The sequence below is a fragment of the Haliotis asinina genome, chromosome 6 (genome assembly GCF_037392515.1).
Source record: "Haliotis asinina isolate JCU_RB_2024 chromosome 6, JCU_Hal_asi_v2, whole genome shotgun sequence".
NCBI lineage: Eukaryota > Metazoa > Mollusca > Gastropoda > Lepetellida > Haliotidae > Haliotis > Haliotis asinina.
The window spans coordinates 67216894-67229503 of NC_090285.1; the positions used below are offsets into that span (position 1 = coordinate 67216894).

Sequence of the window (12610 nt, forward strand, 5' to 3'; positions counted from 1 at the left end):
ACCACTATTCCTGCTTTGTAGATGAGATCATCACTGACTTTACTGTCATCACCACTGTTGCTCCTTTGCAAATGACATCACCACTGACTTTACTGTCATCACCACTGTTGCTCCTTTGTAGATGACATCATCACTGACTTTACTGTCATTACCACTGTTGCTCCTTTGTAGATGACATCACTAACTTTACTGTCATCACCACTGTTGCTCCTTTGCAAATGACATCATCACTGACTTTACTGTCATCACCACTGTTGCTCCTTTGTAGATGACATCAACACTGACTTTACTGTCATCGCCACTGTGCTGCTTTGTGAGTGATAAGATCACCGACACTGCTTTTATTGTTTTATAAACATAACCATGGTTACTGCTGTGTAACAACGTGTTTCCTGTTGTTATGGTCATAACATAGCAATTATACTGACCGTTGAAATCTGGAAACAAATGTGATAAACATGTTCATAGAGCGTTTGAGAGCAATTCTCCTACTGAACTACACTAAATTATCCATTTCATTATACAGATCTGCTTCTGACCAAGGCTCACGTTCTTTTACATGTAGAACCTGGTTTCAACTATCTCGCATCTTCGGGCTTTAGACGTACACGTACTATTGCCACTGTCAGGTTACAATGCAATTATCACCAGCCAAGATGGGAAATGGTTCCAACCAGAAACCATAAGAGATGAGATCATGAAGTGAATACTGACATTCGTCATTTTCACGAATACATGTATACATGCGGAGTTTGCCCGTCTCTATCGGTATTTTCTCAGTTGGACATGGCTTGCCAGTTTAGAAGAGGAGGTAGATCCAAGCCATCATGCTTTCATAACAGTGCTTGTGGTATTTACAGAAATCAGTTTACGAGAGATGACTGACACAGGGTTGATCACGCTGTCTCTGCGTGTGTTATTACGGGTATCGATCCGTAAACAACACTGCATTCAACACAAGAAATACATAAACATACATTAGGGCTGTTGTAGTATGCCTTTGTGTATGCAAATATTCATGTCTTTTAATACCGATTCTATTAATACCGAAGACAGTCTTATAGTTGTTTAAGTATCAACCATAGCAGCTGACATTTATCTGTTTATGTTCAAGGTTCATGATAGAAGCAAACTTTGGGACCAAGTGTTTCCTTTTGATGGGATGACCCCTATTTGTCGCTAAGGTATGAAAACGCCACGTGTGTGTAATAAAAGCGAACATTGTTAAAACAGTATATAGACCTGTGGTGAAGCAATGGGCAACATGCATCAACGCGCATATTAATAATACATTGTTCTTCAGTTGACATTGCTGTGGTTAATGTCTACGGTTGCACCGACCTGTCGTGTTATTACTTTCCGACAAGGCATTCAATACGCCGGGGAACCAGGGAAACATCAAAACGAAATATGCATTGGTGTTTTCTCCCTGATTTGAAAAGAGGAACAGATACAAGGTATACATTTCCAGTGGTGATGCAGGCACAGACATCTGTAAGGGGATCGCTTCGTGACTGCCACCTGGCAGAAGTCTGTAGATAAAGCGACTGAGGAGTAGACAGTAGGACAGTGGATACACAATAGTAGTGTATCCGAACGCGGCCTAAGTATGTCTCAGAAGAGGCCCTGTCATCATTGTGGGTGGGGTCAGTGTCGATGGAGGAACCAATCTCCACGTCCATTTTTCAACAGATGGACACAAGTACCCATATTGCCAGTGTTATCCTCATATACTTAAATCTGTGGTTTTCTCGAAAAACATCAGCCATTTATGACATGACGGGTAAGGATTCGAACTCACGATCACGGGATCTGCAGACAAAGGCAAGCATCTCCACAGGACTGATCTATTAGGGCACAGGTCAATTCTAAAAGCAATGGACTTTGCTCCAGGCCTGAAGATACCAATACTAAAATCTTAACCAGGGTGCTTACACGTGCTGTGTGAAGCCTGAGTCACGCCAAGGTAGTTCTTAGTACGCCCCATCCCGTCCAAAAACGGGTTCGAACGGGATAGAACGTGTAACGTTTGTAAAATTTACCCAAAACTGCTACAGCATCAGTGAGTATGTCCGACAAGTCAGTAGACTTGTGGACAAGCACTGCTAAATGCTACCTATCAGATAGGGAATCCTCAAACTGCTAATATCGTCTACAAATCTCCCGATGATCTAGTGCAGGTGTGTTTGCAAGAACGTTGAGTGTTCAGTACTATCTGCATGCCAACAGCAGATGGTGGTGCCACAAGTCCGGGCAATGGCTATAAAACATCAGGAATGGGCTTGTGTGAACTGGACCTTCGAGCGAACTCTGTAACCACTGGCCTAGGCTTTCCGCGTTCTGGCCATTACGTCAGTGTTTATACAGTTACTAGGTAACAACACCGTACACTATTACAGAAGCAATCAAATTCTAACAAATGTATCAAGTGCCTGCCGCTCGACTATTAAATCCTCACAAAGTCTTGTCCTCTTCAATAAAACTAAAAACTATGACCAAACCATCATCATATCTTTATTCCCTCTTATGTGAATGAGTGACTCCTCATTTAATACTATCAGTGTCGGGGGGAGGGACACCTAGTCCGTCCCCGTGTCCGATTCAGTAGCAGCAACTGTGAAACTGTCGCAGTTTGGCTTCCATTACATTTAGCGTCATCTGGTATACAGTAGATAAGGTAAACCTTAACAATGTCCGACAAACGTCTGAAAAACTAGGGAGATATATCGGAGGTAGTCAATGTTGATATAATACTGAATGTTTTAAGAGTGCATCACCAATTCCACTTCCATAATTATGATAGGTGTGTGTACAGTATCACTCTTGAAAGATGACTGGTGTATAACATGAAATATGCAATCACAAACACTAACAACTGTATGATGCAAGATGATTGTCAAGTTAATGGTCTCAGTGACTTTTATATAGACCTTCTTAAAAAGCGTCAAGATAAGAATGGCAGCTCATCCACGTGTATGGTACTATTGCGTTGTGTACGTGCATCCCATGCATTGTGTCTAGAAGTCATGTTGAACAGAAATTGTGGTGCGTTAATAAGATGTCGGCCTTTGAAACGTTTGTTAACGCTCATTCTTCCTATCAAAACTGAAATTCGGAGAGTCGGGTATGCCTCATGAATTTGGTTTTACGCCGTTTTGAGCAATATTCCAGCAACATCACGGCGTTGGACACCAGAAATGCGTTTAACCATTGTACTCATATCTTATTGGAATTGTTCCACGTATCAGTGTGCCAGTTTGGGTGCTTTTATCCGAAAGCGCCCAACTTTGATAAAATCCTTGACATAACCGACCCACTGTGTGTCGGGACAACCAAGCAGACGAATATGAAAAGAATCGTAAGTGGATTTACATACAACATCTCCCGTTTGGATATCTGTTCCCATTTAGTAATAGGAAATAGAGGCGTCCGTTTAAATAGGTTTCACAGTTATACATGAAATGTCATATTTGAACATTAACTCTCTAGTCACAGGATTTTGGAACCACCAAACGCTAGTAAACATGTTAAAGTGTTTTACGCATTGCAACATGCCCAAAACAATTGGTTGAGAAATATAAGCCCATGTTCTTATACCCAAAGTCCGTTTATCTGTAAATCATCAGTGTAGTGGGAGGTTTGATAGCTATATGGCAGTCATCAAAGTCTAACAAACGTCAGACGGTCGGCTGAATTATAGATCAAATATATTTCTCGTCTATCTGAAATGCTATTAAACCTTTAGTGGGGCAACGATAAAACACGTTTAGTGTGAGAACAAACGCAAGGTACACAAGGGATGAGGTGCAGACGAGGCACCTATATGTGATATTGGTTACACTCATTCTAATTTCTTCTGCATGTGACACTTCGTATTCTGCAGTGAGTCCCTTGTAAGTACCGTCACATTAACGTCAGCAGCCTCAATAAAAAAGGTTAGAGTAAGGGAATATAGCATGTCCCGATCTTTTCACAGATTCACATATTCCAGTCGGCATTTATACCACCTTCACACTTGAGGAGGAATGAACCGGAATGCTGTCAGAAGGGACATTTGGGGATTCCTGTCAATTCAAAATGAATCCTAAAAATTCTTGTTGCATTCAGATTGTATATATTTCAACTATTTGGGTCAATTCCTGTAACATGCCCGAATGTTTTATACATGTTCAAAACTTTCCAGGTACATTCGATGTGGAAAAATATCGTACGGCTTCGAGGTGCATTCGAACTGTATTCTAACTACATGTATTGTTATTGCATTGTAAGTATTCTGACCATATTCGAGGGAGAATAGAAAAGACAACCCACTTCAAATCCTGTCAGAATGTCTCGAATGAGTCGGAATGTATCTCGATTATTGATGTACCTCAGGTGGAATATTCCTCAAATGTATCTGAATATTTCGATTAAAGTTGAAATAGCGAAAGTACCTCGAATACACCTGGAATACATTCAGAACGTCCCGTTCAAATGAGCCCTGACGTCATCAGAACACCGCCGAATCCCATAAAAATGTGGTCACCTGTCACCTGTCACCTGTCACCTTCATAGCATTTGGGAGTCGCATTCTTAAAAGGCTTACAAAATTTTTCATGTTTTACATTCTCTCCCAAGTGCGGTTCCCCTTTTGGAAAATTAGTTCTCCTTGGTTCCCGACAGTTTGAAATGAGTGTGAATGGGCCTTTAAGGAAAAGTAGTGATCAAGAATATATAAAAAGATGAGTGAAAACATGTGATGACGCCAGTTATTTGGAAATAATTACAGTGGCACTACGGCGAGTCTGCTGGCGTTTTACGCTGAAAACGATATGTGAATATATTTTGTATGTCAAAATCTACAGGTGAAGAGCGTGGTAAAGGCAAAGAGAAACACTAACAGTCTCTTCAACAGAGTAACGTATATCTACGTCCACAATGTGCGGCAGTATTAACTTTTTATTTTGAATTACATTCAGTTAAGCAGTGATATAGTCGCTAAAGAGGTGCAAGTTACATGTTCTTAAATATGCATTTTGAAAGTAGTCAAATGTAACACGTTATATTTGAGATTAGCCCTCCTGAGGGGGTACGTAAGTACCAGAAAACTTTCACAGTCAATTTTGCTCAACCATACTTTTAATCGTGGTATTTTTGTTATGTTAAATTCTAACTCTTCTTACCATCGCCAGCGGCTGAAGGAATGGTGTAAATCCAGCTAGGGTCCACGCAGGTAGCAAAAGTATTGTAAGTCCCCATGGTTCCTAGTATCGTCATTCACCTTCAGTTGGTGATGATATATAGTTCGTGTTCTATATCGTTTTGTCCAGATAGTGCTATTAGTTTTAACTTTCTACACAAGTTTTATTTGTACTAGTGATATTTGAGTTGTTTTCCTACCCTTTGACGACGTGTTTTTATAACATAAATTTATACCATTTTAATCTCAAACATGACGTGACGTTGAATACTGACTCATTCACTCACTCACTCACACACACACTCAGTCACTCACTCACTCACAGTTACTATATTTGGGATTACAGTTTCTAAGTAAAGCACAGATTCTAGTACTTTTGTTAGGGTGAATCACACACGGGATTCGAACCCACACGTTGAGAGTCAGGCACTGATGAGTGGAAGTCCCTACCCTTTAAAAGATTGAGGACAACGCGTTAATTTGTCCGCTCCTAGGATTTTCTAATTATATACAATTTGACATAAATCACCAGGGAGAGATAAGACTCATGCCAAAAGGCACATGTTCAAAGAAACGTGGGTGTTCGTATATGTTTAAGATTAGAGCAAATTTGTTAACGAGAAACAAGACTATACCAAAATCACAATCTTCTGGTCATAATAGATGTATGTGTGTGTGTAAACACAGACAGGCATTACTGAAGACCGAGTCTTTAAAACAAAAACCCATTGATTTCGACTAATATGCATGCATGTGTTTAATCAGCTAAAAGGCCAAATATCCATGATACTAGGTGTCACGGACAACGGGACCACATCCTGCTCAACCGGTAGCACAAATCACACACATATATATGCAAGGGCAAATAACCACTACTATTTTCCAGTAAGGGACATATATGGTCACCGGTTCTATCACAGGTATATTAAGTTTCATGTAGATGATTAAACGTTTCGGAGGCTTTCCTGACACATATAATGCGGTAGCCTCGGTCCAGTAAAAGCTTGTGGGCGAAAACAGAGAACGAGTGGGCTTGACTCGTGTGATCTCTGGACACCAAAACCTGGGGCAGTTTGAATATTGGGAAACTTGAAGATGATGTTATAGTGTCTAATTCAGGACAGCCATTGTCCAAATATTTCTAAAAAACAAACACTATGTAGCAAAGCAATACGGGGCTTATTTGTTATCTTTTAATCTATATTCTTGGTCTTTGTCACTACTGCAGTGTACACTGTCTTGTCAGCTACCCTGTTCCTCTTTGTCACTTCAATTAACTGCTGTGTATATATGACATTAACGGCCCTTATTGGTCATTCCCCTCAGCTGTGTCTGTCATCACATCAACTGTACAAGGAAGTGCTATTGTTTCTCTATCTGTCCGTTGTTGAGTCTTCGCCTGTCCGTTGTTGTCAAAACTGTATATATATATGCTCACATCTATATTGCAGAATGAGAGTAAGGTATTCTGTCTGTGTAGGGACGACCGCGAGCGAGATAATACCGCTCGTAGGAAACACCTTGGGGTTGAGCTGCAACTCCGATCACCTCATTCATGCCTACTGTTTGTCATGTCTAGTGTAACCAACTAAAGACGTTTGAGGTCAACTATGCCTTCGTCTTCGCCAACGTATTCATCTGTCTTCTTCAAGGTACTCTTCATCTGAATTCCGAGCTATTCCTCAGTCGACAGCAACAAATGAACCCGTTGACAAGGATATTAAAAGAAAATTGACTATTGAGAAATTGAGTCACGCCTCTTTTCATATCGCCTCGTGAAGAGTTATGGGTCACGGGGGAATGTTGTAAGAATCATTATGCATCCGATGTATAAAACAACTCATTATGTTCATGGAGATACCTTCGTTTTGCCAACACTCAAATTGCAAGTTGTTTTCGGTGGGAAAATTCGGAATTTCACGAATCGCTGTCTTAGTAATAAACCTTTGACGAAAGAAGTGATAGCTTTAGTCACCACTAAAGGAATGAATTCCCCACGGATCAGGAATCGTGTATTAAGGACGAGTATCAGTCTTGGAGAGGTGTATTCGGTGTGGACCAACATGTATGTGTCTTTGAATTCTCGTCCATCCAAGTTCTAGTCGCCATCATGTTCAAACATTCCCCGCCCATATCAAAATGTGAACGAATAAATGACCATAAATTTATATTTATGACTGTACATTGGCAAGTATGAGGAGCCTTATATTCCACTCAGCCTTACCGACACCCTCCAAAAAGGTGTAAACCGACATAAACACGTGGGGATTATGATATAAAAGCCCACAGACAAGTCGTGCTGATTAAATCTTCGGCTGAAGCTGTATCAATCTGACGAGATCCCTATCATGACGATGTTGCTAGCACTGGTCCTGGTGGTGGGTGAGTAGACAGGGCACCCCGGTATTACGAAATCCTGTTAGTTTGGATAGTATCGACTCGTGACCTGGGGTAGAATAGGCCTTCAGCAACCCATGCTTCCCATAACAGGCGACTATGCTTGTCTTAAGAGGCGACTAACGGGATCGGGTGGTCAGGCTCGCTGACTTGGTTGACACATGTCATCGGTTCCCAATTGCCCAGATCGATGCTCATGTTGTTGATCACTGGATTGTCTGGTCCAGACTCGATTATTTACAGGCCGCCACCATATAGCTGGACTATTGCTGAGTGTGGCGTAAAACTAAACTCACTCACTGGCTAGTATTGTTCTCAGCTTATTCGTCAAAGCGAGCTAATTATTAGTGTGCGATCCATTAGTCAGAAATGGTTGGTTAATTCAATATACAGAACTATTTCATCTCTATGATGGTGAAATATAAAAAATGGAGTATGGACCAGACAATCCAGTGATTATATGAGTGCCTATGTCATATTATGTTTACGACACGAGTGCCTAAATGTTGGTATTTCCCGTTAATTTCTTTATAATTCATTTGTATCTATCTTTTTATTTCTAAACAACTCCACGTAAAATGAAATCAGCAGTTGTCGCTTGACGTAAAGGTCAAGGTCGCGTAAGAATACAGTGATACGGCACTATGGACGTAAACTCCCTGTGTAATGCTATTACTCGGACTGGTTACTATTGCACGAAGACAAAAAATGCAAACACATTTTGAATTGAAATTTACCTGATGCACGTACAACTTAAGTAACTAAGAATTGTATAACTGGAAACATTGTTAATGGGAAAGTTATTCGTCGTCAGAAGAGACACTGAGAGGAGAGCGAGGAAAACGGCGACGGTTTGTAACGGCAGGGTCTCACTCACTGCCATAAAAGACTTGTCAATTTTGATGTGGAATGTCCCCCGTTTATTGGACCTCCGAAGATAGTGTGAACAACATCACAAGGCTTTGCTTGTGTTTGTGTACGACATGCATTGGGGTGTTAGATTTATTTCGGACAAACTGCCGATGACGGAAGGAGTACTATTTTAATAGTGTACTCAGCAGTGTTTCACCTGTATGGTGACAGTGTGTAAATAATCAAGTCTGTAACAATCCAGTGATCAACAGCAGGAGCATTGATCTACACATTTGGGATACGATGACATATTTCAACCAAGTCAACGAGTCTGACCACCTGATCCCGTTAGCAACTTTGAGGACCAGCATCGGTTGCTCAAGACCCATTCCCCCTGGGGGTTCACAGGTAGACAACCAAATCAAACCTGCAGGTTTGGTAACAAAACGTAAATCTCACAAATCAGCAACTTGGGCTTGTCTTGTATGGGCCTAAGTAGACAATCCATCCCAGGACTTGCACGAGCATTTTGCTGTATTCATCATACGATACACGGTTCGAAAGCGCGCTTGCAATAGAAGACCTTCACGGCTGATTATCCAACGCCTGGGAAGCTGTTTAGTCAGCACCAATCATAAGTGATCGATTGCGCACCGTAGGTATCTGAGCTAGGCAACCATACACGGGGCCTATCCCATGCAATTCCGTCGTGACCAGGTCGTGAGTTAACAACGAGTCTGTAAACATTCTAGAAGCTGGTGGTAATAGAGATGACAAAACTTTATTTTCACAGTGTCGGCATATAGTTGAAAACGGTATAAAATCTTTACCCGAAACGTCGCCATTGTCAAAATACACAAGTTGTCCATAAACTGTTGTCATCTCCACGTTATGCATTATTTTTCCCATGGAATTACCCCTCAATCAGCCTCTCGGCCTCTGTAATACACACATACCTTCCATGCTGGGATTCAGTTTGGTTTAGTAAAACAATGAATGTAATTCCCTGCAAACCGGAGAATGTTCTGAGATACGTATAAAGGTGTACTCAGGTTTTGCTTTGTAAAGAGTGAACGTGAAATATATGTTATGTTGTAGGCGTTGCCCGCTGTGCTATTGTCACCAACTGCAGCGACTTCAGCCCAGCCATTTGCCAACCCGACTTCATCTCCTACTGTTTCACCGACGGTACAACAGCACAGGGGTCATGTGCCGCCAACCAAAAAATATGCTTGTGAGATAATATATTTGGTTTAACATGGATCAGATTGTTTTAATGCTTAGTTAAAACAGACAACACTAGAATCTATGATACCAAGCAGCAATTGCACATGTTCTTTGATAAGTCGTGCCGAGTGGAGAAAAATCATTGATCTATCTTGACATAACACATGGGTTTCAGCAAAGTGTTTAACGGCCACAGCCTCGATCACGGTAACAATGTAGTCATACCCGGTGCACATACACACGATAACAATGTAGTCATACCCGGTACACGTACACACGGTAACAATGTTGTCATACCTGGTGCTCGTACAGACGGTAGCAATGTAGTCATACCCGGTACACGTACACACGGTAACAATGTAGTCATACCCGGTACACGTACACACGGTAGCAATGTAGTCATACCCGGTACACGTGCACACGGTAACAATGTAGTCATACCTGGTGCACGTACACACGGTAACAATGTAGTCATTACACTTAAACTTTCTTTGGGCACGATTTGGGAAACATTCATTCTCTCCGAGTGCGAATGAATCTCCCGTTGCGGATAGAGAGAGTCTTCTTGCAGTGCCTGGTCGTGTTCATCCAAAGCCATCAACGGTCTTTGACGTTGACCTACACGTCTCACGTGCACGTTTCAAACGGGTTTAGACGGCTTGGGCTTGGCATGTTGTGAATATTGTCCTGCTGGGGGTCAACATACATTGACGATGCGGTCAGCAGGGTGAACGATGGTGTTGTCATGCTGAAAACATATCTCCCACATGGGACTACCGACGACTGACCCAGTCCTGACGTTACTGTAACACTCGTGTTTGTTTCACAATATGACGACCCATAAGGACACGTTGCCGCTGCACATGATTTCCATTCTGTTTCCTGGCCCTAACTCGTACAGTAACTCAAGACGAGTGATGAAAGGGGGCAGCAAATTTGATTCGTCTTTTGAGCTTTTGTAGACCCTAGTTTCGGATCACTTGACCCAGTATTCTTGTCGTTGGACTGTTCGATCTTTAACATTCCGCTTCTTTCTTAACACTGAACATTGAACGGCTACTGCAGGCTGACTCCTGACAGCAGTTCGTGCTGCAGACACCTCATAACTAATCTATACATTAACAAGGATAGAAACCACTGTGCTGGCCCGTAACACTTAAAGCCTTAAGGGCCCTGAACCATACGAGCCCAAACTTGATACTAATCGAGATACTACCCAGCGTGACAAACAATAACCCAAAGCAAATTGTTCTTTCAGTGAGAACGGCACTTTAACGGGTGATGATTCGTGTTTTTCTATGACGTCCTCGACACCCTCATCGACAACAGAACAAGACAACGGTGGAACGTTCCTGTCCCCACAGCTGGTGCCAGCGGTACTGATGCTGTTGGTTTTTTTGTTGGGCCTGACGGTCTGAGAACGTGGATGAAGGAATGCAGATCTTTCTCTGTGTAGTGTGTGCTTATGCATTTAAACAGAAACTTCAAACTGGCATGGCTTCTAAACATATGCCATGCTAAAGTTAGTTGTCAACAGACATATCTGTTGAAGATAATCCCTGTCACACCATCATGGAAAGTTGGACACTTGATAATATAAAGCGTCGTATCTACTTTTCAAGCATGTTATTCAGGACAAGGTAGGGTATAATTCATTTTTGTCAAATTTAGATCTTTTGAAATTGCTGATTGGTCAGATCATTTCGCGAGTGACTGGTCACTGGTTTTCAGTGATGGTTTCCCTTGCCTACTCCTCAGATATTGTTTTCTGGTGTTAACAGCAAGGGCACAAAATTGCTCGAGCATAAATGGAAGAAGCTCACTGGATACTCACAGATGTTGGTCGACAAAGGATTGTTACGATTTCAAAATGTGCAGGTATTGACATGAACCATGTACATTCTAGTTCTGAACCCATCTGATAAAAAACTATTCCTAGCTTTTCTCATCCCTACTGACCAAAGACAGACTATTGTCCTTTAAGTAAACAAAAGCACGTTTCTACTTATTAACAATTGATTATGTCAGTTTCTCCGCAACACTGAACCTTGTTATACTCTATTCCTTCAGCATACGGGACTACATTCTAACTGTCCTTCAACATTCTTAACCAAGAGATGTTCAGCTAGTGTTTTAATCTTCGTCCATGGTTATAACCATTTCATACTACTGCACCATGTATTAGCCCTGTAACGGTCACAGTGTGTGACGACATGTATGACTGGTTCAAACCATGAGTCGTCTATATATCTGTGATGCACTCTATAGTTTATTCATCAACATGTATCTCTTTAGTGTCGTCAATAAACCCTCAATTCATTCATTATCGTTGTACTGGCAGAGGAGTGTAGTACACTATTGTTTATGTAGTGGGGATTCTACCTCGGGCATATATTTCCAGCTCAGACATATGAGGTGAGCGGAGATTCTAGCTCAGGTAGATGAGGTGAGCGGAGATTCTAGCTTAGGTATATGAGGTGAGTGGAGATTTTAGTTCAGACATATGAGGTGAGAGGTGATTCAAGTTCAGTCAAATGAGGTGAGTGGAGATTCTAGTTCAGACATATAAGGTGAGTGGAGATTCTAGTTTAGTCACATGAGGTGAGTGCAGATTCTAGTGGGTATTGTGTGAACAATAATGCGTCTAAATCGTATTTAGGATTAGAACTCTGGTCTTGAGGTTCATTAGTTAAGGGTTGAAGTGTTGAAGCTGAAGGCCTGGAGTCGACCCATCACCAGGGGCTGGTTACTGTCAATGCCACAATGACATCACAGACACGGGACATAACACAGAGATATCATTGTGTTTACGTCACAAAGAATATCACAGTGTACTGCCACAGCATCACAGAGCAGATGCCCTGTAATATCCCTGAAACTCTACGTACATAGGTACGGCATGTGAAGTCCACGTCTGGTGTTCCCTGTCCAGTGATAAAGTGGTGTAAAACTCAC

The 12610-nt window shown here is 41.6% G+C and overlaps 1 protein-coding gene across 1 annotated transcript; it reads left to right on the plus strand.

Annotated features, from left to right (window-relative positions):
• The first annotated feature begins 7527 nt into the window (after positions 1–7527).
• On the plus strand, positions 7528–11073 carry LOC137286688 (uncharacterized). Its single transcript, XM_067818666.1, has 3 exons — positions 7528–7561; positions 9527–9662; positions 10914–11073. Exons 1-3 carry the CDS (start codon positions 7528–7530, stop codon positions 11071–11073), a joined length of 330 nt encoding a protein of 109 aa, XP_067674767.1.
• Positions 11074–12610: the final 1537 nt, after the last annotated feature.

What these genes read in the sequence shown, in the direction of transcription:
- LOC137286688 (XM_067818666.1), top strand. Translation starts at nt 7,528, where the DNA reads ATGACGATGTTGCTAGCACTGGTCCTGGTGGTGG. An exon ending in AGCACTGGTCCTGGTGGTGG is followed by an intron (nt 7,562 to 9,526) that starts GTGAGTAGACAG and finishes GTTATGTTGTAG; the next exon opens with GCGTTGCCCGCTGTGCTATT. An exon ending in GCCAACCAAAAAATATGCTT is followed by an intron (nt 9,663 to 10,913) that starts GTGAGATAATAT and finishes TTGTTCTTTCAG; the next exon opens with TGAGAACGGCACTTTAACGG.